The 25,710-nt window shown below is 34.6% G+C and overlaps 1 protein-coding gene across 1 annotated transcript in view; it reads right to left on the bottom strand.

Moving 5' to 3' along the window:
• ORC5 (origin recognition complex subunit 5) overlaps nt 1-25,710 on the bottom strand; it is a 94,848-nt gene that overhangs the window by 14,415 nt on the left and 54,723 nt on the right. Inside the window, exon 12 of the mRNA XM_045827932.1 lies at nt 18,568-18,678. Coding sequence (XP_045683888.1) covers nt 18,568-18,678 — 111 coding nt within the window. The remainder of the gene's footprint in view (nt 1-18,567; nt 18,679-25,710) is intronic.

A 25,710-nucleotide genomic window follows, 5' to 3' on the forward strand; every position in this document is an offset into this window, starting at 1 on the left:
AGTGGCATTTCCATATATTATTCTTATGATTTCTACTTTCCTGTATTCAAATATCCTCATATATTTATTTAATCAATTATTTAACTCAAATAATGTACTGAAATACTCTTCCATGTGTTTTCAAAAACACAAAATCTGCCCTTAATTAAGTTAAAATTTCAAGAATATTTTCAGATATCATATAGTCTTATTACTTTCACCATATTAGTTACAACACATTTCCAATGATAGTAAGTTGAACCAGACAATCCCTTGAGGTCACTCAATTCTACCAGAATTCCATGGATAAATTAATCATGTAAATTGTGCAAAGAATATTACTTCAAGACACAGAGGTCAAAAGGCATTTCCAAAATACTAAGATAATTGGCTCAAGTTTTGTGGGGGAAGGGTCTGATTTAGGAAAAGCTAATACACAAAAAATTTAAACCAAAATGAAGCAATTAAATTAGAATGTGATTTTTCACATTAAAAAACATCAATTTCAGAGATTTGTTATTCCCAGGCCTTCTCATATGAACAAAAACAACATGCAAATACAGAGTTGAGGAGAACATTACATGAAGCACTGTACAAATGTATCAACAATGTAAAAGTACTTTGCCAGTTTATTAAAATATTGCTAGAGTAAAATGGAAAAAAAAGTACCAAGATTAACTTATGCGGCCAACATTCTGAAACTCAAACATATTAATTTATACCTATATAAAAAGTTCTGGAAAAAATATACACAACTTTGGGAAAATTGTTTCTATACATGCATAAGTACAAGAATATTCACTTTCCTCTCCATTATCCAATTCCTAAAATTATTTTGTTTTGCAATTGCATATTCATGAAACTCTTGAGGACTTGCTCTAGGTACTACACATTCAAAGATAAATAGATGACAAAAATATTAATTTATTTCCTTGCCCAAATTTAAATGTTCATGACAATGTGATGATGTCATATCTTCACACTGGCATTAACACCTAAACAGCTTGATATGGTCTGTAGGCACATAGTAGAAGGTTTTAGTGAAGGTATTTGGGACCAGATTCTTAGTGGTGTCTCGATTTTGTATGTATGCATGCGAATGCAGAATATGGAGGTGGGACCACAGTCTTTCCCATCTGCTGCAGTAACCATTCTTGTTGTTAGGGCCCCAAATGTGACATAGAGTAAGGGTCTAGTCCCAGTAAAGAAGTTTGGAATATTTTATAGCCAATAAAATCAATGCTTTAGAATGACAATCTTTGTTGGAGAAAAGCTCTCTAATGGTAAAACAGCCCTGGCTGGTGTGACTCAGTGGGTTGAGCACTGGTCTGTAAACCAAAGGGTTACTGGTTCTATTCCCAGTCAGGGAATGTGCCTGGGTTGCAGGCCAGGTCCCCAGTGTGGGGGACACAGGAGGCTACCACACACTGATGCTTCTCTCCCTCTCTTTCTCTTTCCCTTCTCCCCTTTCTAAAATAAATAAAATCTTTTTAAAAAATTACAGTAAAACATACTTAAACATGCTGAAATGTTTTTTAGCACCTAGTTATAAAAGGCTTCTCATGCAATTAAGCTTTGAATTACCTTGGAACATATTTCACAAATACTAAACCTAAATACTAAACTAAACCAAACTAATAACTAAACTAGAGAACCTAAACTGAAGGGTTAGAAAGAGGAGAAAAGTACAGGAAGATTTTTTCTTGAGACAAGATGGCACAAATTCTTCCCTGCTAAGCACAACTATAAACCCTGGAACTGACGTTAAGAGACAACAAAAGGAGGGTTCTGCAAGGTAAAAGAGGAAGGTAGACTGCACAGGGACCTAAGACTGGAAGAAAAATGCAGAGGCAAGGAATCTTGTGACTCCCCATCCAACAGCACAAGGTGACCCAAGCCCAGTATCCTTCAATCCCCAATTTAAAAGAGAATGCTATGCAGGTAAGTTCATTCTTCCCCTGGACTTAACAGGAACCCTGCCAAAAAAAAATGGAAGTTGTGAATTCTGTATCTCAAAAAACTATCCATCTTGAATAAAGTAGAGAAAAAAAAAGTTGTCACATGAGAAAAAACTAAAGAATCTGTTATTTGCAGACCTACATAAAGAAAGTTCTTAAAATAAAAAGGAAATGATAAAAGAACCTTAAGAAGAAAGACAGTTTGGTAGAAGAGCAGAAATATGAATAAATCAAATAGACTATCTCCCCCTAAGTTTTCTACATGACATTTGATTAAAAAGTAAACCACTTACCTGCTACTCTTAAAAAGTGGAGATGTAAAGAAATCTAAATGGAAGTGAGGGTATCATATTTCACTGAGAGAGGAAAAACATTGATACCACTTATAAAACTAAATATGCAATTACCATATTGCCCAGCAATTGCACCCTTGGACATTTATTCCAAAGAAGTTCATGTTCACACAAAAACCTGTACTATGGTTTATAGTAATTTTATTTACTTTAAAGTAACTATGTTCATAGTAACTTTATTTGTAATAGCCAAAAAACTGGAAAATACCCAGATGTCCTTTGATGGGTGAATGGTTATGCAAACTGTGATACATTCATTTCATGGAGTATTTACTCAGCGATAAAAAAGGAATAAACTATTAATATGTACAATAATCTAGATGAATATAAAAGGGTTTAATTATACTGAGGAAAAAACAACCTCACAATTTACTCACTATATAATTCTGTTTATATAAATTCTTGAAGTGACAAAAATTTTAGAGGTGGTGGTTAATAGCCACCAAGGATTGAGGGCAGAGGCAGTAGGAAGGGGGGTGAGGAGGGTCCTTGATAGGGACAGCCCTGGCCTGGACCTTGACCGGGGTGGCAGATATACAATCTTACACATGGAGTAAAGTTTCACATAACCAAATATGCACACACATATGCAAAAGTAAATACATGTAAAAATGTAAATTTTGAATAAGATCAGTGGACTGCATCAATGCCAATTTTCTGGTTGTCATATTTAGTTTTGTAAGATGTTACCATTGGGGGAAACTGAGAAAAGGGAACATGGGAAGAGAGAGCCCATATTATTTCTTACAACTGCAAGTGAATTTACAATTACTTCCAAAACTATTTAATTAAAAAATACACAAGAAAAAACATTTTAACTTATATGGTGATGCATGTTAACTAGACTTATTGTAATGATCATTTCACAATATATACAAATATGGAATCATTATTTATACATTTGAAACTAACAATGTTATGTCAATTAGTACCTCAATAAAAACATAAACAAACTGATAAAATACACAAAACAGAGAGGGCTTTTAGAAAGACCTTATAATGTGCCAGAATAAATTTTACTCAAAATGTTTAAGTACCTATGAAGTCATAATATTCTACTTGTAGAAATAAAATATTTTTTGACCCTAATTTACAGAATTTTAAAGAAACTACTTGATAAAATATTGCTCAACATGGGCAAATTAGAGAATGTTCATTATTTCATATTGATATGTTACTCGGGTGAGGCAATATGGGTTTTAAAAGTTTATAGATTTTTACAGATTTTCTTATTGAAAAGTCAAATGATTACTTATGACTTGTGGTTCAGCTGCAAGAGGGGTTTGTAACTGCTGGTTTCATGTTGTAAGCCCATAAGGCTGCTACAAACATGTGGCTTGCACAACTTATCTTTATAGAATAGGATTATCCTAAAACTATTATATAAATTCAAACCTGAGTGTTACTACATTTTCCAAAACTCTACTGTTTCTTTTCCTCTTCTCTTTTAAAATAGCAGATTTTTTTGTGTGCTATAAAAATCAACTTCACTTCAAGTTTATTAAAAACTGAAATGTTCCAATGTAAAAATTATTACCATTTAAAATTCAGAGCTAGCCTATCAGGACTAGCTGAAAATCAATGACTCATTTTACGGATGAAAAAACACACATCATAAAAGGGTAAATGACATTATCAGTCCCTATTCAGTCACCCCAAACAAATAGGTTGAGGCACTTAAACCGATGCTTCAAAATTATTTAACCCAAAAGCCCCAGTGAAAAAAAATATAGCACATTTACCATGCTAGAAAAAAACAACAAATTTTAAATTAAGCACTGAATCTTAAGAATGTTTAACATATTAAAAAATGTAATGCCTCATTTTGGGTGTTGATGAATATTAAAGGTGGTCTGCCAAGACTACTAACTATTGGACTAAAGACTGCAGTCAGTGCTGTTTTCTTCTATTGCCCTTCAAACACATATGTAGTCTTGTATCCACTCCTTTCCTCAGGATCTAGCAGAGGATATGGACAAAATTTGAGAGGGAGGGTAAAAAAAAAGCAATGAGAACTAGTTAATATCAGGACCATGGGTAATTAGGAGTATAGGGATTAGAATTTATCCAGGCACTCAGAGCAAGTCACTACAGACATTGATAGACCTCTACCTATAGATTATAGACAGACATTGTGCTAGGCACATTACAGTTGACCCTAGATCATGGGTTTAAACTGAGCAGGTACCTTTATATGCAAATTGTTTTCAGTAAGTATGTACAGTACCATAAATGTATTTTTTTCATAATTTTCTTTTCTCTAGCTTACTTTATTGTAATAATACATATAACACGAAATATGCACTAATCAACTGTTCATGGTATCAGTAAGATAGCCAGTCAATGGCAGGCAGTAACTAAGTTTTGGTGAGTCAACTTACATGTGTTTTGATGGTGGGAAGGAGTGAGAATCCATGTCCCTAACCCCTGCATTGTTCAAGTGTCACCTATAATTTCTTCAGTCCTCGTGACAACCCTACCATGAGTTAGGTACTAAAAATAAACCTATTTTTCCAGATGGGGAAACAACTTCAGAAAGGTTAGTAAATGTTCAGGGTCACTGAGGTACCAGCAGCTCTGGATTTGAATACCATATGAATTCAAAGCCCATATTCCTCATACCACCCCAAATAGGGAGCTGCAGAACCCAAGCAAGAGGTAACTTTGTTGGGAAAGACTAAGGAAAGTTTAACAGAATAAGTGAGTAAAATGACAGCTCTGAAAGCATTCCACACTGAAAGGGGTTACTATGAATATGCGGGAAGTTAGAAATGCCAGCCGCACAGTGTAGAAAAAAAAAACTTAAATGAAAGTGTAAGAAAAAGGATAAGAAAATATCTCAATATAGGCAAATATTGTGCCCACAGACAATCCTGTGAACAAAATGATCAGATATGAGGGATTTGATGTCACCAAAATAAAATACTAATGTGACTGTTCAAGGAGGACATACAGAGGGTCCAGAGACAAATGAAAAGATGCTCAGCATCACTAGCCATCAGATATATACAAGTTAAAACAACAATGAGATACCACTTCACATTGGTCAGAATGGCCATCATAAACAAAGCAACAAACAAGTGTTGGAGAGGATGCAGAGAAAAGGGAACCCTAGTGCACTGTTGGTGGGACTGCAGACTGGTGCAACCACTATGGAAAACAATATGGAATTTCCTCAGAACACTAAAAATGGAACTGCCTTTTGACCCGACAATTCCACTGTTGAGATTATACGCTAAGAACCCTGAAACACAAGTCCAAAAGAACCCATGCATCCCAATGTTCATAGCAGCACAATTTACAACAGCGAACTGCTGGAAGCAACCTCAGTGCCCATCAGTAAAGAAGTGGATCAAAAAGTATGGTACATTTACACAATGGAATACGATGCAGCAGAGAGAAAGAAGGAGCTCCTACCCTTTGTGACAGCATGGATGGAACTGGAGAGCATTATGCTAAGTGAAATTAGCCAGGCGGGAAAAGACAAATACCATATGATCTCACCTATAAGTGGAACCTAATCAACAAAACAAACAAGTGAGCAAAATATAACCAGTGACACCGAAATTAAGAACAAACTGACAGTAACCACAGGGGAGGTGGGAGGGCATAATAGGGGGAAAAGCGGAAAGGGTTTTCAGGAAAGGACACATGGACAAAACCTAAGAGGGGTAGGATTAAGGGCAGGAAGTGGGGATGGCTGGGGTGCAGGGGAGTGGTGGGGGGATAATGGAGACCACTGTATTTGACTAACAATTTTAAAAAGTAAAAATAAAATAAAATTTAAAAAAAACAAGTTGTACACACACACAGAATAAAATACTAATGTGAAATGTATTCACCTAAAGATTTAACTTTTCATAAATCCGATTGCATATTATATTAGACAGAAAATTACTGTTTTTAAGGTTTAACTTTTAAAAGATAAGTAATTCAAGGAGGAGAATGAAAGCACAATTTCTTAAAATGTGAAATTATTAGACAACACTGAAAATGTTCTCCTAATGCAAAATTTCTTATACATTCTGGATTAAAGATCATTTACAAGAAAATTTGTGACTATAAATCACACAGAATATACTAATTATTAAATAAACTAGGTTAGTATAAATATTAACATTTTAAAAAGCAAAGGCAATAAAAAGATCTTTCCTGAAATACTGGAATAATTTTAATTGTTTTAATTACTTAAATAAATTTAAAAACTTATGGGGAAATTATTATTGCCTTTCTTGGTTGCTGTTACCTATGAAGATATAATCTTTTGCCAATAATATTCAGATTTTAGGGTTTATATACTATTTTCCACAGCTGCTTTCTTGTCTATTGTATCAAGTTCAAATTTAAATAAATGAAATTCAAGTAAATAAGAGTAGCCTAGGGAACAGATTTTCTTTACCAAAGTGAGGACTTTAGAATGTATGCTAGGAAATACCAAAGTTTTTTTTTTTAAGCTGTACTCAAAGTCAGTGACTTTACCTCTAAGTTTCAGTCATATGTTTCCATTGTCAGTTTTCCTCAAAATATAAATTCTGGTTTAGAGTTCTTGGTTTAAAAATAAACAAAACTCCCTAAAATCTTAAATGTCTTCCTATCAGAGAGAATGGTATCTCCCTAAATTAAAAAACAATCATAATTGTATTTTTTCCATTACCATTTAGTCTTCTTATACCCTCTTTCCTCCAGCAATCACCACACTGTTGATTATTAGCAGCATATTGACACTAATTATAAAAGATTTTATTTTACTTTAGCTTTAAAAATCAATCTAATTCAAAGCCAAAGTATTTCCCTCTGACCAGCTCCTATGGTATGACTGATGCATTCACAAAGAAAGAGAAAAAAGTGAAAACTTCCTTATACATAGGATATATTTTAATTTACACCTTAAATGGCGTTGTGCAATATTTGCTTAGTTAATCTTTATTCTGTGTACTATTATGTTCTTTGTTCTCATTCGTGTAGGGGATGAGCTGATTAGTCTTAACAATAGGAGTTCATGTTCCACACTGAGGAATTTTTTTTCTTAATCTGAGAGGCAGTCACTAACAAGCTTCAGCTGGAAGTAAGTGCTTGATGTTAAAACAGTGTGAACCTGTTCCCAGGCTAATAAACTATGTTCATTCTGCCAAAAAAAGAAAATCAATTTACAACTGTAATTAATTTTGAACATGCTCATTATTTTTATACTTGCATAGGTTGGTATACATGTCAATTGATTTGTGAAACAGTCTATCCTGCCTGTCCTGAAGGAACTTTCCAATCTGAAACGTATTAAATTATTTAAATTTTAAAAAACCTTAGTGTGTGATATGTCACACACTAAGGGTCAACCCAACAAGCACTACATTTGATCTGATTTCAGGTGATGCAATAGTTCATGAGTATGTGGCATATAACAAGCAAGTTCAAATGACATTTTTACACTTACAAGGTAGAGGTGAGGAGTACAGCAATGGAAGAGATACACAAATATTTTTAAAGCTATTCAACTTAAAATCATCACCTCTGGAAAATCATCTTTTCAATTTCTAGTCAACCCCCCCAAAAAGGCAGGAAGTAGACTGTTAGTCTACAAATATGCTCAGATAGAAGACAAAAAGTGAAATATATACTACACAGAGGTAAATTAAAAATGACAACTCTCATCTCTGGAACCTGTTAGCATACAAATGACTGTAAACCTCTAGTACCCAGAAAGACCATAATGACAGGTTTAATGGAATAGAAAGTCATTGAGTGAGTGAATCTCATGTTCAAGGTACTGTGCCAGAGTCACAAAAATTAAAAGACAAGGTCTTTGCCCTGAAAGAGGTCAAGGTACTGGGAAAAAAATGCAATAAATGGCAGTAACAATATGAGAGCTATGCTAGAAATATGTATAAATGCAATTATGTGATTATAGAAAAGCGAATGACTAAGAGGGAGGGAGGCAAAAGGTAAATTCATTGAGAAATGACATTTGGGAGATGAACCATGAAGCCTAAAAGAGAGCTCAACAGTGGTACAGAAACAACACATGAAACAACACAAAAGAAAAACTGGTAGGTTTTAGGGAAGAAACAGCTTATTGTGAATGGTGTATAGGGTGACTGAAGGAGTGGCAGAAAATGGGGCCAGTCTGTGAAGTACAATGCAAGAAATGCTATGGAATGCAGACTTGATTTTACAGATAATGTAATTCATTTAAAAAGTACAGTAAAAAAATGAGACCAAATTAAAAAAAATTACTGATGAATGAATGGAAGTTGAATTGGAAAGTTTGTTGACAGGCAGACCAGATAGGATGCAGTGCAAGTCTAAGAAATAATGATGCTATGGATTCAAGAAGTGGCAGTAGGGTTGGGAAGAAAGGAATAAATTTAAGAGACCTTTGTATTTAGGAGGTAAAACAGATTGGACTTGTTGACCAACTAAATGGAGTGAAAACAAAAGAGGGTTTAGAGATAATTTCTTCATTTAACTAAACTAAAAACTAAAAAACATGTATTTGATTTTCTAGCATCTAACTGTACATACCACAAAGTATGCACTTAGTAAAAATGAGTAATAATGACTAGATTTGAAATCCAAAAAAAAAAAAGAACAGGAAAATGTTTAGGGAATATTTTGGTTTGACACATTTAGGTATTATTGTTCAGGTGGCAATTTGGGTCCAGAGCTAGAGGATAAGGGCTAGAAGTACAAAATACAAAAGATATCAGTGTACACATATCATGTGAAGCCAGGGGAGTAGGTAAGGGATATCCAGATAAGCCTAGTTACTTTTCTTCTTCTTAACTATAGGGACACAATTACTTCCTATTCTAAGAATTCAACTCTCCCATCACCATTCACAGTACCCAAAGTAAGGGAGCAACTAGGTTCTATAGTGACTTAGGACTGAGGATCCTAATTTCTCATCTAGGGAAAATGACAAGGGCTTTTCTGCAATACCAACTACTTAAAGATGTCTATGTATAGGCAGGTGAGGCTGGGCTTCCCCAAAGAACTCCAATTAGTTGTGACTTGACAAGGAATGAAGACAAATTTTCATTGGAAACCATTTCATTAAGCACCAACATTTCTTTTCATTATCTTTTTTAAAAATATTTTATTTATTTATTTTTAGAGAGGGAGAAGGGAGGAAGAGGACAGAAACATCAATATGTGGTTGTTTCTAGCATGCCCCCTACTGGGGACCTGGCCTGCAACCCAGGCATGTGCCTTGACTGGGAATCGAACCAGCGACCCTTTGGTTTGCAGGCCAGCGCTCAATCCACTGAGCCACACTAGGCTCAGGGCTCTTTTAATTATCTTTTTATAGGAATATTTTAAAAGTGTAGCAACCTTCCATAATGTAGATTTTTCCAAATCATTTATCTCCTAACTCATTTTCTTAAAACTCCTTTTCTAGACATAGATCTCTGAGGTTTGTGTTTGCCTATACAGTCACTATATTGACAGTACATATTTTCCTAAATAGGCATGTGCAAGCACACATTCACACAAACTTTCTTGTGTGTTTTCAGCAAAAAATCTGCCAAGTCAAATGAAACTTATTGCTGTTAAAAACATTTCCTCAAAAATGTGAATAAAAAGGATACATTTGGTATAGTTATTAGAAATAAGCTTTGAGAAAGACAGTTATAAAATATTGTCTACAAAATTATCGATGTATTATTTATTCAAAAGTTGAAAGCCTAATTTATGCATTTTTTAATCCTGTAAGCAGTATTTAGATGTCACCCTTAAGCAAAGGTTCTATTTTTCTAGAGTTCAATAAAAATGCCTACTGCTGGGCTGACAGATTCACAAAGGCAAAGTGGACACACTGAAGATATTTAACACCAGATTTAGGGAAGATGAGAATAGGAAAAAATGATGTTCTTTTACAAAGGAAAACAAGAAAGACAACTTTTTACTACTAGACAAGAGAGTAAAATATACCCTCCTTTTCATTTTTTTTGGTAACAATTAATATTAGTATCTCTTACAACAGAAGTGCTGCTATGGAAAAATCATAGATCAACTTTACCCTTTTCCAATATGAAGTATCCCAAAACAGTTTTAAAAATTCTCCTGAAACAGGCACCTATTGCATAGTGATGTGATGGCAGAACAGTGATACATCTACACCAGGGAGAAGAGGTTACGAATCTACTGCCCCGGTGGAGACTGAGCATCAGAGCTCTTCGCTGCTAGAGAAGGGCCTGTCTCTATCAAACAACACCCTTGCTGACCTATTCATCTGCTGATTAGGTATTAAGGAAGGTTTCTTCACCATCTTTGGAATGGAATGCCTCACAATCTCACTAGTGGTAAAGAGAAAAAAAACCCATAATAAGATTATTAGAAAATGTTAGCATTCAAGGTACTTCCTGTTATTTACATAATTTACCTTAATAGCATAAAATATTTAAGTTAGATATTATAGAGACAGTGGAATACTAGCACAATGCAAATGATGCATTGAAAAAGAATAAATAGTGTTTCACTTTTGCAAATATACTAGTGTCCAAGGAATTTGTTTTCAGGAAAACTGTCTCATTTATTCACCAACTTTAATACCTATAAAAATAATTCTCATACTTGAATCACTTTATGTGAATATATTATAGCTAGATTTTAGGATGTTACACTTTGTGTTTAACAGATTCCAATTCTTATCTGATCTTGTCTATCTGGAAAAAGTCCATCCATTGTTAATGTAACAAGAACAGTTTGCATGACATTGATGTAACCTGGCAGCCAAGGAGAGTGGACTGGAATGCACATAGGTGAACAATGACAACTTCACTGTACTAGTCAGTAGGAGCAGTAGATGCTGCTGAGTGAGCATGTCTACTGTGTAGCTATAGCATTCAAAATGACTGAGAAAGTAGAGCAATGAATCTGCATCAAATTTTGTATGAAGCTTGAACATTCCTCTGTGGAAACTATTCAGGTGATTCAGAAGGTTGAGCTATGGGCAACTGGTGATTGGCAGCTTCATCACGACAATATACCCACTCATGCATTATGTCTTGGTGCAGAGTTTTTGGTGAGACATCAAATTTCAACACCCCTACAGCCCAGAGTTGGTACCCCGTGACTTCTGGCTTTTCCCAAAACTAAAATCACCTTTGAAAGGGAAGAGATTTCTGACTGTTGATGAGATTCAGGAAAATATGATGAGGCTACTGATGGCAATTGGGAGAACTGTTTGAGGTCCCAAAGTGCCTACTTTGAAAAGGCATCATGGTCCTATGTACAATGTTTCTTGTATCTTCTTCAATAACTGCCTCTATTTTTTATATTACATGGTGGATACTTTCTGGACAGACCTCATATGCATTTGATAGTATTTCATTAACTATGATCTCTGATGTTATATAACTAGCACTTAATAAATGTTATTTTTTTTATAAAATAGAAATCAGCCACATTATATAACATATAAAAATAATTTTTTAGGGCAAAGGAAATTATAAATCAAGTTTATAAAGACAGTTATTTGGCTGAAGTGCTTTTGGTTAAAAATCTATAATAGTAATTTGAAATATATATATAAAAGTCATATGAGTATAATATTTAATCATAAAGTATTTGAAAGTATAGCCATGTAACTTTTTAAGGGCCACTTAGTTTGTAATAGGTCACATACAATACACTACTCATTTGTCCATACCTTAAGTTTCAAGTTTTAATATACCAATAAACATAACTAACTAGTTACAAATAAATTTAATTGATAAATAGCAAAATTTAGTTATGACATAGGTATCAAACAATCATGCTCCACAACACTAAGTTCAAGGCATGTCAGGAGACATTCAACAAGAAGATTTATTATTTTACTCAGAACACCCTTAAATACATATATTATCAAATAACAGGGACTACCAATGTGAAAAATTCTACTTTTACTTAGTTATTTTAGGTATTTAAGTTAACTTTCACTTAAGTATTCAAAGCAGCTACTTCAGTATGTATGTCCTCTCACTAAATACATTTACACACCACTAACTCTAGTATAAGCTAGAATCTGGCAACCACACCAAGTAAGTACAAAAGAAGGGCAGTAGAAGCCACAGACTGACTGTAAGATCCTGGAGGGCAGGAATTCCATTTTTCTAACTTACGTATTCTCTTCACTCAACACAGTACCTGGCACACAGTAGGCCTTCAATAAATGTCTCTTAAACGGAATGTTTAAGTACAGAAAGAAAAATTTAATTTCATCTAGGAAAAAAAAGTAAAAACTGACTTTGAATTTGAAGCTTGAATTAGATTAAAATATTTTATATTAAAATGTTTTTGAATTAAATAATATTCACAAAATCTTCTAAGTTGAAAACTGTATAAATTTACTATACATCAACCTATATTTGAAGGGAAAATCCAAAAATCTGTTTATGATTGAATAAAATGTTGGCTGCCCTAATAAGCATAGCATAAACATCTTCCTATGGCTATGGTAGAAATAAAGCATCTGCTTTGAAAAACTCTCCTAGATGTGGTAGGGAGGGGTAGAGGGGTGGGCTGGGATGGGAGTAGAAGACAGAAAACTGTACTTGAACAACAATTAATATTAAATTAAATTAAATTAAAAAAGAAAAGAAAAACTCTCCTAGATGAAATAACTAATCATTTTGCTTTCTGATTAATGACAAATTCATTTGGAAAATATAAAAATAATGTTTAAATATATTCTGCATGGTTCATAAACCAATACCCAAATAAGTAGAAAGCATAAGGTTTTATAAATGCTACTAGAGTTAATGTAACCTTTTTAAGAAAAGATCAAATTGATTCATGACTAATAATTAAAATGATGTAACAAAATTAGTCCAAAAAATATTCCAATATCATGATTTAAGTTCAAGAGCAAAGAGATTATAAATGGAAATGTATATTTTTGAAACAATATATTTGTACATTATACTTTGCTCCAAAATGCATTTTATACTTTAAATAAAGAAAATATCTTTAAGGACATTTAAATTTAAGTTTTTCTTAATTAAATTATACACAACTAAATATGAAGCCATATCAAAATTAGATCTTATTTATTAAAAAAAACAATGTAACCTGTCAATAACATACAAAGAACTATGTTTAAGGCACTATGCTCCTTTTAGCTATTTTTTAATATTAATTTAGAATACACTGTTTCTTCTAATAATTATAGAATTACAGTGATTTGCCATCAAAATTAATTTTTCAAAACAATAACTGATTAAATAAGTTTAATAATGTGATATAATGCATGCCCCTAATTTTTTAAAAGATAACTCTTCTTTTAAAAGTCACTTTAGAAAGCTGTAGCAATAATCTTAGAAATAAACACCAATAATTCTATCATCTGGAAGAAAATAAAGCATTATGGCTTAATATTTTAAATAAGTAAGATACCTGATGACAGTCATAAAGAACTGTGTGTACTCCACTGCCTACAGCTAACTACCAGACTGTGGTGAGGGTGGGCAATGATAATTAAGAGAGAATACAGAAATCACACAAATAAAATATACTAAAAATTTGCAAATAAATTATAAGTTTTTTTCAAGAAAAAAGTAAAAAGGCATAACTTGTTTTAATATACCTCTGGAAAAAATCGTCATTTTTCTTCAAGAAAAATGGCATAACCTGGTTTTAATATACCTCTGAGGAAAAAAGACAAGTCATTAATATTTCTTTAAAGGTGATAAAAGCTCTTCAATAATATATCTGATCAAAGTGTTTTGAAAGTAATAATCTTTACCATTTCCTGCATGTAAATAGCATAGTTTATACATTCTATCCATGCTGAGAAGGAAAGAAACGAAAACACCAGAAGTGAAGCTTTGTCATTCACAAGTTCAAATATATATAGGACTACATTTATTTTATTTGATTGAAAAGCTTTAAAATGATACATGGTCATGACCGTAAAATTGCAGTAAACTGCATAAAGCAAAAATTATCTCACAAGGGTTAGAAAATTTAAGAACCACATTTCTATTTCAGTAAATGAGAATTATTATAACATAAAATTTAAATGTACTAACATCCTTTTATTCACTTTTGAGATTAAAAAGTTAATAACTGTATTCAAAATTTAACTAAGAATAAAGAAATTCAGAGGAATACCAACTATAATATAATACTATTATTACTACTATGAATTTGAATATTATTAATTGCAATTTTAATAACTAAAGATTCCTTATACTACTATTTTTATAAGCTTATTACAGAATAGATTTAGATGAAATGCACTGGAAATAAACTTATGCTTCAAGAGATACTGAACATATATACCACATTTGATAAATTGATTATATTTAAAACATTATAAATAATTATGTAACTGGTAAATCAAGCTATTCAATAGCATATTGCTATACAACAGATCCTTAAAACAGTTGCCATAAAATAAATAAACAGAAAAAGTAGCAATTATCACATATAAACCCATTACAGCCAATAAAAAGAAATTTACTTCCAGGTGGAAAATGCTTATGCAAACACAATAACTTACCAATTTTATTTACATTTTCATGAAAGTGTGTAGAGCACCCACCTATATTATCATTAAATATCTCCAGTTCATTGTTTTTATTCAAATAAACCAATGTATTAAATGAACAAACAGCTTTTCTAAATATCAAAACAGTATTAACAAGTTGTTTCCAACTTCATCTTAAAGCTACAATGTAACAACATTGCCATCTAGTGTTCCTATTAAATGAGCACTTCCAATATAAATGTCACACTTCTATTCTTCACTTCAAAAATTAAGTGTGCCTAGGTTAAATACAAACTTCCATTTCTATTGACAAGAGTATAGTTTTGATAGATGAATAAAAGGAGAAAAACAGAAAAGGTAACTGGGAATCAATGGAAAGAAAAAGAAAATAAGGCATATGGGAGAAATATCCTTCCTATATATATATATGTGGTTTTTGCCACACTTGGTTCTTTTATTAATTTTTATTTATTGATTTTGGGGGGGGAGGAGAGAAAGACATGTTTTTCTACTTACTTATGCATTTACTAGTTGATTCTTGTATATTCCCTGACAAAGGATAAAACCTGCAACCTTGGCGTATCAGGATGACACACTAACCAACCAACTGATATACCTGGCCAAAGTCCACATTTTGTTCCTAAACACAGTATATTTGTGACTTGACTGTCTTGTATATTTTATTGACCAAGCAAAAGCAAGGGACAATACCATACTGTTGGTGGCATCATCCCTTTGTAGCCCTCTCACCCTTTGTATTGCAAATGGCAACCAAGTAAGATCAAGTCCTAAGTGATTTGTCAACAAATAAATATCAATTCTTAGAGCCAAATTCTATACAAAGTTTATCATTTTGATTACTGCTAATCAAAAAGAGATAAGAAAGCAAAAATTTATTTTGGGCTGTTAGGGTCAAAAAGAATATCACTATTGTTAAGGTGGAAAACAATTTAATTTGGTTAAAAAATAGAAAGATATTTTGGGCCAAACTGTTTCTTAATTACAGCATTAAAAGCATTGTTGAAAACAAAAAAAGTAAATCCAACCACCTCTATAAATATCACACTCAAGGGGTGAATTCAGTGGGAACCAGATCCCACTAAAGTAAGTCCTGCTCTATAGGGTAGGTCCCTGTACAGCTGATGCTCCATGGTGGTCAGCAGTCACCGCCAGTACTTGCAGCCGATTGGTTGGGGTACAGGGGCAGGTGGGTGAATCCCTCCCATTGACATGCCAACAGCAATCAACTACAAGAAGAGGGTGTACATAACCCACCCAAGGATGCACCTTGAGTGCCCCACTTGGGTGATCAGGTAGGCTGTGCCACTAGATCCTACACAATACCTTTAGTACATACATTTCTATCAACAACTGAACCTAAAAACAAAATAAGTGAACAAAGAGAACAAAAACAGATTCATAGATACAGAGAACATTTTGACAGTTGCCAGATGGGAAGCTGTTAGAAGGGAAGGATGAAAAAGGTGAAGGGATTAAGAAGTACAAATTGGCAGTTACAGAATACTTATGGAATGTAAAGTACAGCATAGGGAATATAGTCAATAATATTTTAATTACTATGTACAGTGTCAGGTGGGTACAAAATTTATTGGGATGATCACGTAGCAAGTTATGTAATGTCTAATCACTGGGGTATACACCTGTAACTAATATAATGTAGGTCAACTGTAATTGAAAAAAATAATTTAAGTATGGGAAATAATAAAAGTAAAAAGGAGATAAAGAAAACAAAGACAGATGACACTGTTCAATTATAATCAAAGCCTGCTGTTTGGAAAATCTTCAACTCTGGATGCTACCTACCAATATGGTAATTTACTACATAGCCTTGGACAAATCTCTTAGGCATTATGAGTTTCAGTTTCTTTTCTTTAAAGATTAACTTATTATGTAACAAGACTATAAAATGTAAAATGCCCTACCAATTGTAAGGTACCAAGAAGCAAGGTATGATGGGTGGTGGTAGCACTATTACCACTTACTAGATTGCAATAATGACTGCTACCACTACCACAATATAATATACATATTTTTCAATTAAACCAGCTTGAGAGTTGACAAATATGTCTTGTTTCTTCCTAATCCTATCCCTTTGGTCATATTATCTACCCTTCACAAATCTTTAGTCTACCAAAGTCTATCTATTGGAAATAAGGTGTTAGCTAATTTTATGTATTATTTTTCCTTATTTACCTATTTTCTCTTTTCTGTGTAATAAGAATGAATCATTATGTAAATCAGAAGTGTTAAAGAAAAAAACCCTACTTATTCTCCACAACTCAGCTCCATTTTTCATCTTTCTTGCATCCTGCCCAATCCAGAAGTGATCCCTCTGTTCTAAATCTCTCAGAAGCACTAACTAGGATTCATTTCCAGACATAAAACATTATTTTCATGTACCTGTTTTATCCCTCAAGAATAAATTAAAAGCTCTCTAAAGGAGAAAACCATTTATTATCCTTCTTTGTATCTCCCATAAAGGTAATTTTGGGGTGCCTGATAAGTACAATCACATGTATTTTAGGAGCACCTCACTTCCTTAGGCTTTAGTTCTCAAAGATTTACATGTGTCACATTGATTGGCAGTATCATTTAACCTCTCCAAGGCTCAATTCCTTACAGTAAAAATCATAATTCCCATTTTACAGTTACTGCAACAGCAAAAACAGACAAAAACCTTAGGTATCAAATGAAGAAAGCTAAGTAAAATGTAAAGTTTGAAAAGCATTTAAAAAATAAATAGGAAAAAACTCACTGTAAAACATTAAATCTGAATTGGAGTTTTTTAATTATTGGCATTAAGACTACCAATCTATCTACCTATTAGTTAGTTATATGCATAACCTAATAAATGACTACATTACCTCCTTTCAAGGACACAGTAAAGGTAGATGAAATTTTCTATAAATGCTGACATAAAAATTATGTAACTTAAATGCTGAGTTAAATGAAGAATGAAAAGTTACTACCACACACTGGATTACAATGGCTAACATCCATTCAAGAATCAAATTTATTTGCAGTGAATTAAAATGCAAATTCTATTATTTACATATTACTTAACCTAAAAACTTATACATAAAACAAAATCCCCACTGCAACATCTCATGTGACTTTGCTCTTCAATAAATACTAGTCACGTCATTTGCTTTTTCTTCTGCTTTTCTAGATCATTTACGAAATACAACAACTATATTTCTAATAAAGAAGTTTTTCTAAAAATAGCAACCAAAAAATCAACTTTATTAAATATGTCATGGTTCCTATTTTTAATACTACTGCTGCCATCTAGTGAAAAATTTGAGAACTTAATCATTCTAGAAATAGGAGCACTTTAAAAAAATCATGCACACTATCAACCTGAAAGGAATATATGCGAGGAATAAGAATATTACCTCCTTACCAAAAAAGTTTTAAAATTTTGTTTTCATTAAATTATATTTCTATCATCAATAATCACATCAATATCACAAAGCCACTTATTTGTTTAATTAAGATCATTATAATCATAATTTTTAAATTCCTTTATTAAAAACAGGAAAAAAAATCCAGTAATACTGAGCTGTTTCTAATCATCCAGTTATACTTATAAGGAAATTCAGTAATACCCTAAAGATTTGGAATTTTCAATTACTTACCAAGAACAAATTTTCATTACATAGTTAAAACAGTTATCACCTACTAAGCAAAATTATACATCCTGGAACTATACCATACCAACTATACTACCTGAAAAATTCCATAAAAATAAAGATGATAGATAATAATCTATCACAAAGCTTACCTGGGAAAAGATATTTGCTGTTGGAGCAACTCTGCTGTCCACAATACTATATAATATTGCTAATAATCTATCTAGTGGAAACACTTTTGGTCCGAGAAGATGATTGCTTGTCTGTAAGAAAAAAGAACATGGATTTTCTTCTTATAGCAGAAGACTCAACTCACTTTGTGTACTATAAATTCCCAGTAATGAAATATTTATGTCCTATGGTTTCCCAAAGATGCTACCAAATCTAACTTGCAATCCCTACGTGAAAATTTTACCTGATATAATCATGACTAATCCCTGAGCACTTTCTTCAAGATTTTCTGACTTAGCATCAACAAATATTATTAAAGAACTCACAAGTCATCCAGACGAGACATAAACATCACCTCTATTTTGCTGTTGTAACCAGATGTTAAGTGACTTAGACACATCATTAGTAAAGACAGTACATAACAAAAAGCAGGGTTGAGGTCCTAACTCCTAGCCTAGAACTTACTACTTTCTTCTCACCATTTGGCTTTGTGCAACAGACTGGAAAATGCACTTATTCAACATTAATAGTTCAAAAAACATCAGTTATAGTAAATACTACATTAGAAAACTAATAAAACATTTCATAATTTGTGAATAAGCCATTGGCTTAAAACAATGTAAAAGTCATAAAAAGTTTAAAGACTGTAAAATGTTCATACTGGTATACACAATCATGTGATACAATTATTTGTCATTAGAAAACCGCAATGTAAGTGCTTAAGTACTTTATATTAGCAATGGCAAATAAAATGAGAAGCTACATTTACATGCATGAAAATAATTATTTCTTTAAAGAGTGACTGTAGAGGAAAACAGCTACTTAGAATTACAAAATGAAGATATATTTACCTCAGCTATTTACATCTAAAACATAGTTCAGAAAATATTTTGCAAGTCTTGAATTTTATATGCTTTCATCATTAACTACTTCAAACACTTAGAAAGTAATGATAATACAATTAGTACCAACGAAACCTCAAATTTTATCAAACCCTAACATGCAATACAAAAGAATAAAAGTACAAAGAAATAAAACATTAAGTCACATTACAGATAAGCTGAAGCTCCCTTTCACTCCTCTCACATCCCATTCTCTCCCTCCATAAAAGAAACCACTATCCAGATCTGGTGTTTTTATCACTATTATGACAGTTTTTATACTATATACATGTTCATAAACAATATACAGCATTGAACTTCCCATCAAGATGGTGGGGTAGGTAAACAAATGGGATATGCACCTCCTCCCACAATCACATCAAAATTACAATAGAACTGCAGAACAACCATCATTCAGAACTGCCTGAAATCTGGCTGAATGGAAGTCCCACAACAGGGAATTAAAGAAGAGGCCACATCAAGACTTGTAAAAGGAGCAGAGACCCAAATGAGCTGGTTCCTCAACCATGTGTGGTGAATAAAAACTGGGAGGACTATCTTGGCTGCAGAGTCCCCCCTGTAGAGCAAGGGGTCCCAGCCCCACACCAGGCCCTCAAGCCTAGGGTTCCAGTGCCAGGAAGAGAACTCCCCATAACTACTGGCTGTAAAAACCAGGGGGGACTGAGGTTGAGGAAGGCAGAGGGCTTCTGGAGTCCCAGGCAGTTCCTTTTATGGCCAGTGCATGGACTTACTCAGGCTCACCCTCTCTGAGCTCCAGTGCTGGGGCAACAGCATGAAAGACACCAGAGACATATAGGGAGGAACTGAATTGTCTGGCACCAGGGTGAGAGCTAGGGGAACAGCTTTCCCAGAAAGAAGTGTGGCAGAGGCCATCGTTCCTTTGATGAGCCCTCCCCCACAGAGCCAGCAGGTGGGCACCATATATCTGAAATTCCATCAACCTGGCTCAGACTGTTTGCTGCAACACAGTGATTCCCTGAAGCCCAGCCCCACCCAAGCTGTTTCTGGTGGCTTTTCCACAGGAATGACCCGTCTTGCTCATTCTTCAGATTTTTCTAACATCTCTCAAACAAGCAGCATATGGCCTCAGTGTGCCTTGTACCCTTAGCTAAGTGTCCCAGGCTCAACAGTAGCAGCAGCTAGCCTTGGTTCACAGCCTGGACACCTCCAAGCCCAGCACAAGTAGCAGCCATATGCACTTCATTTTGTAGCTCATGCCAGGTGGCCCCAAGCAGAAAACAGGCAAAGGCTAACCTTGGCCTGCACCTCCTGGGAGGCTCCACAGCCAGAGCACCAATCGGACAGCTCTGACCACAATGAAGCACCACCATCCAACCACCTCTACAGGCAACATACACAAGAAGCAAACTCAGTGGCACAAGAGCCCCACTATATTAAGTCCTGCTCTATAGGGTGGGCCCCTGTACAGCTGATGCTCCATGGTGGTCAGCAGTCACTGCCAGTACTTGCAGCTGACTGGTTGGAGTGCAGGGGCAGGTGGGTGAATCCCTCCCATTGACATGCCAACATCAATTAACTACAAGAAAAGGGTATACATAACCCACCCAAGGATGCACCTTGAGTGCCCCACTTAGGTGATCAAGTAGGCTGTGCCACTGGACCCTACACAATACCTACTACTCTACCAAGCCTGGAAGACACAGCAGCTCTGCCTAATACATAGAAACAAACACAGGGAGGCTGCCAAAATGAGGAGACAAAGAAACATGTCCTGAATGAAAGAACAGAACAATACTCCAGGAAAAGAACTAAACAAAATGAACGCAGGTGACCGACTAGATACAGACTTTAAAACACTGGTTAAAATTATGCACAATGAATTTAGTGAGAACACCAAAAGCATAAAAAAGGACTAGTCAGAAATGAAGGATACACTAACTGAAATAAAGAATAATTTACAAGGAATCAACAGTAGCATAGATGGAGCCAAGACTCAAAGCAGTGATTTGGAATATAAGGAAACAAAAACCACACAATCAGAACAGCAAAAAGTAAACAGAATCCAAAAAAAATTAAAATAGTGTAAGTAGCCTCTGGAACAACCTCAAGCATAACAACATTCCTTAAGGGAGCTCCCTTAAGACTGTCAGCTGATTTCTCAACAGAAACTTTGTGGATCAGAAGGGATTAGCAAAAAATATTCAAAGTCATGAAAAGTGGGGACCTACAACCAAGATTCCTCTACCCATCAAAGCTAGCACTTAGAATTAGACATATAAAGAACTGCCCAAACAAGAACAAGCTGAAGGAGGTCATCACCACCAAACCAGTATTACATGAAATGTTAAAGGGTCTTCTCTAAGAAGGAGGAAAAAAATCAGAAATTTGAATGATAGAATGCTTTAGTACATACATTTCTATCAACAACTGAACCTAAAAACAAAATAAGTGAACAAAGAGAACAGAAACAATCTTACAGATACAGAGAACATTTTGGCAGTTGCCAGATGGAGAGCAGTTGACATCTAGGGGGTGAGGGAGGTTAGAGAGTGGAGGGATTGAGTAAAAGGGGAAAAAGGACTCATGGGCATGGACAACAGTGTGGTGAATTCTGGGTGGAGAGGGTAAAAGGGGGCTAAACAGTAATGGAAAAAATACAATAAAGGTTAAATAAAAAGTAAAAAGAAAGACATTGTGAAAGATGTTGACAGTTTTTAAATTTTCACTTTTATTTTTATTTTGTGGTTAGAAAACACATTTCTAAGTTAAAAATAAAGTGTTTTAGTTATTTTCATCACTGAACTGTATGTGCTATAAACACAAACTGACCTTCCACTTAGAGAGGAAGGCAGTCTGAGAAATACTTCTCCAGTTCCACTACAGGTTATTAGAGACTGAATGCTTATAACAATGGAAGAAAGAATCAAAAAAGGAAGCCAAGTAAAATAATTTTTGAGGTCGAATATGGAATGAAAAGTGATGTAACATGAAAAATAGCCCTAGCTAGTGTAGCTCAGTGGAATGAGTATGGGCTTCCGACCAAGGAGTCATTGGTTAGATCCCCAGTCAGGGCACATGCCTAGGTTGCAGACTAGGTCCCTGGTGGGGGCCACACAAAAGGCAACCACACACTGCTATGTCTCTCCTTCTCTTTCTCTCTCCCTTCCCTTCTCTCTAAAAATAAATAATAAAAAAAAATCTTAAAAAAAAAAAGTAAGTTCTGGCCATGATGGAGGCATAGGTGTGTTTCCTGGCACCAAAAGTGCCAGGAAATCAAACTACATGGAACTCCAACCACCACAGAATTAAAGAAATGGTCAAACAGAACAACCAGACCAGTAAGGCAGCAGACAGAGAAACTGCAGTGAGGCGGTGGACCATGGGGGCAGAACTGGCTCTGCTGGCAAGGTGGTAGGCTGAGCAGGAGGGGCTGACTTAAGCGGAAAACTGAGACTCAGAGGTGGCTGTGGACTATGCCAGTTTCTGGTGGGAGGAACTCCCAGTCTCACGAGAGTCCCTTGGAAAGTGCCCTAGAGATGAGCAGGCAAGCTCCATTGTTCCCTCTCTGGCCCCTCCCCCACAGGTAGTGCTGCAGCACAGCAAGAAGGTTTGCACTGCCTGGGTGAATACCTAAGGCCCCGCCCCCTTACAACTTAATCAGCTGTGCCAAGACAAAGAAATATGGCCCAAATGAAAAAACAAAGCAAAACCTCAGAACTAAGCAATGAGGAGATTGCCAACCTATCTGATGGAGAATTTAAAGCCCTGTCGATCAAAATGCTCACAGATCTGATTGAGATTGGTCAAAAAATGAAAGAACAAATGAAGAATACCCAGAGTGAAATAAAGCAAAATATTCAGGGAACCAACAGTGACAGGTAGGAAACCAGGGCTCAAAGCAACAATTTAGAACAAAAGGAAGCAGTAAACATCCAATCAAAACAGAATGAAGAAACAAGAATTCAAAAAAGGGGAGAGATTCTTACAAACCTCTGGGACAACCTGAAACATTCCGATATCTGAATTATAGGAGTGTCAGAAGGAGAAGAGCAACAGCAAGAAACTGAAAACTTACTTGAACAAATAATAAAGGAGAACTTCCCCAATCTGGTAAAGGAAATAGACTTTCAGGAAGTCCAGGAAGCTCAGAGAGTCCCAAAGAAATTGGACCCAAAGAGGAACACACCAAGACACATCATCATTAAGTTACCCAAGATTAAAGATAAAGAGAGAATCTTAAAAGCAGCAAGAGAAAAGGAAAGAGTTACCTACAAAGGAGTGCCCATAAGGCTATCAACTGATTTCTCCAAAGAAACCTTGCAGGCAGGAAGGGGCTGGAAAGAAGTAGTTGAAGTCATGAAAGGCAAGGACCTACATTCAAGAATACTCTATCCAACAAAGCTTTCATTTAGATTACAAGGGCAGATAAAGTGCTTCCCAAGTTAAAGGAGTTCATCATCACCAAGCCCTTATTATCTGAAATGTTAAAGGGCCTTATCTAAGAAAAGGAAGATCAAAACTATGAACAGTAAAATGACAGCAAACTCACAAGTATCAACAAATGAACCTAAAAATATACAAGAAAGAACAACGAAAACAAAACCTAAGCAAACAAGTATAACAGGAACAGAATCAGAGAAATGGACATCACATGGAGGGTTTTCAGTGGGGAGAGGGAGGGGAGGAATGGGGGGAAAATGTACAGGGAAGAAGAAGCATAATTGGTAGGCATTAAATAGATGAAGAGAAGTCAAAAATGGTACAGGAAACAGAAGTGAAAGAACTTACATGTACAACCCATGGACATGAACTAAGGTGGGGGGAGAATGCTAGATGGTTGGGGGAAGCAGGGGGAAGAGGGCATAAAGGGGGAAAAATGGGAAAACTGTAATAGCATAATCAATAAAAGTACTTAAAAAAGAAAAGGAAAAATAGTGACAGCAATATAAACTTAGTTATGAATATTTATATCAGAAAAACTAAAACTATAAACAGTTAAATGAAACTGTGTGGAAAGGGACTAAGGGTAGGAGAGGAAAAGGACCATTCCTTTTCCACATGAATTAACCGGCAAATAATCTGGTATAATATACATGCACTTATTGAATTAAAAAGTAAAATATTTAAAAAAATCAATGTCCACTGAGGTTACACAGTGAAAAAGAATTATATAATTGAAGATAGATAACAGATTTAAAAAGCAAACATGTGTTTTGCTTTTTAATGCTTGATGCCTGATTAAATCGAGAGCTTCTTGAGGGCAGAGACAATGACTATTTTGTTCTCCACATTATCTGTGGCATCTAGCAGAGTGCTTGGCATAAAGTTAGCATTCAATCAAAATTTCAGGAACAAAGAGAACAAAAATATAAAGAAACTAGTAAGTGAACATAGGGAGCTTTCAGTTAAGTTCAGACTTTAAAACATGAACCAAAGACAAAAGAGGCCTATAAAGGTCATATTTCAGAATAACATCAAAGGAACTAGAATTCATCTAGAACTAGATACATCTTTCTTCATGTCTTTGCTCAGACAGCTCCCTCAGTCAACACTGTCTTTTTCCGAGTTTTGTACAAATCCACCCGTTCTACATGGATGGTCTCAAGTGCCAGTTCTTTCATAGTCCTCATTGATCATCACTTTGTGTCTCCCTCCTAAAATTTCTTAAACGATTCTCTGTCTGAAAGATAAAATTCTTAATTTTATATTCATTCTTTAATTTTCTTCACTCATTAATTAAATTTATTCCTTTTTTTTTCAATAAACAACCATCAAGGATCACTAAGTGCTGAGACACAGAGGTGAATAAATGGGCTTCCTTCCCTTAAGAAATTGGTCAGTTGAGGACATTCCTCCATAATTTTACTTCAATTGACTTTTCTCTGAAACTCACCATACATGGCAGCCAATTATATTTCATTATTTATTTTATATAGCCTACACTTCTTCACATCTGCTTCTTGGCTTAACTCATTTCGTCAACTGAAAAGCTTTCCTCTCCCATCACTGCACATCCAATCCTCATCATTCCTGAGCACCCAAATGCAAGCCCTACCACAAATCAGTCCCTGACCATTCTAGCTATTAAGTACTCTCTTACCAATTCTTTATGATCCAAAGCAGTCACAAACAATAAAAGAGGGTACAAAATCAATAGTCTGCCTATGGTGGAAAGCCTAATTAAAGATGTCTCAGTTAAAGGGCATATTAGGAAAATCTTTCCATCCTAAGCAGATGGATTTATTAATAAAAATTCCCTTC

This window comes from Phyllostomus hastatus, unplaced genomic scaffold (genome assembly GCF_019186645.2).
Source record: "Phyllostomus hastatus isolate PE091 unplaced genomic scaffold, TTU_PhHast_1.1 phas_scaffold_78, whole genome shotgun sequence".
In the NCBI taxonomy this organism is placed as follows: Eukaryota; Metazoa; Chordata; class Mammalia; order Chiroptera; family Phyllostomidae; genus Phyllostomus; species Phyllostomus hastatus.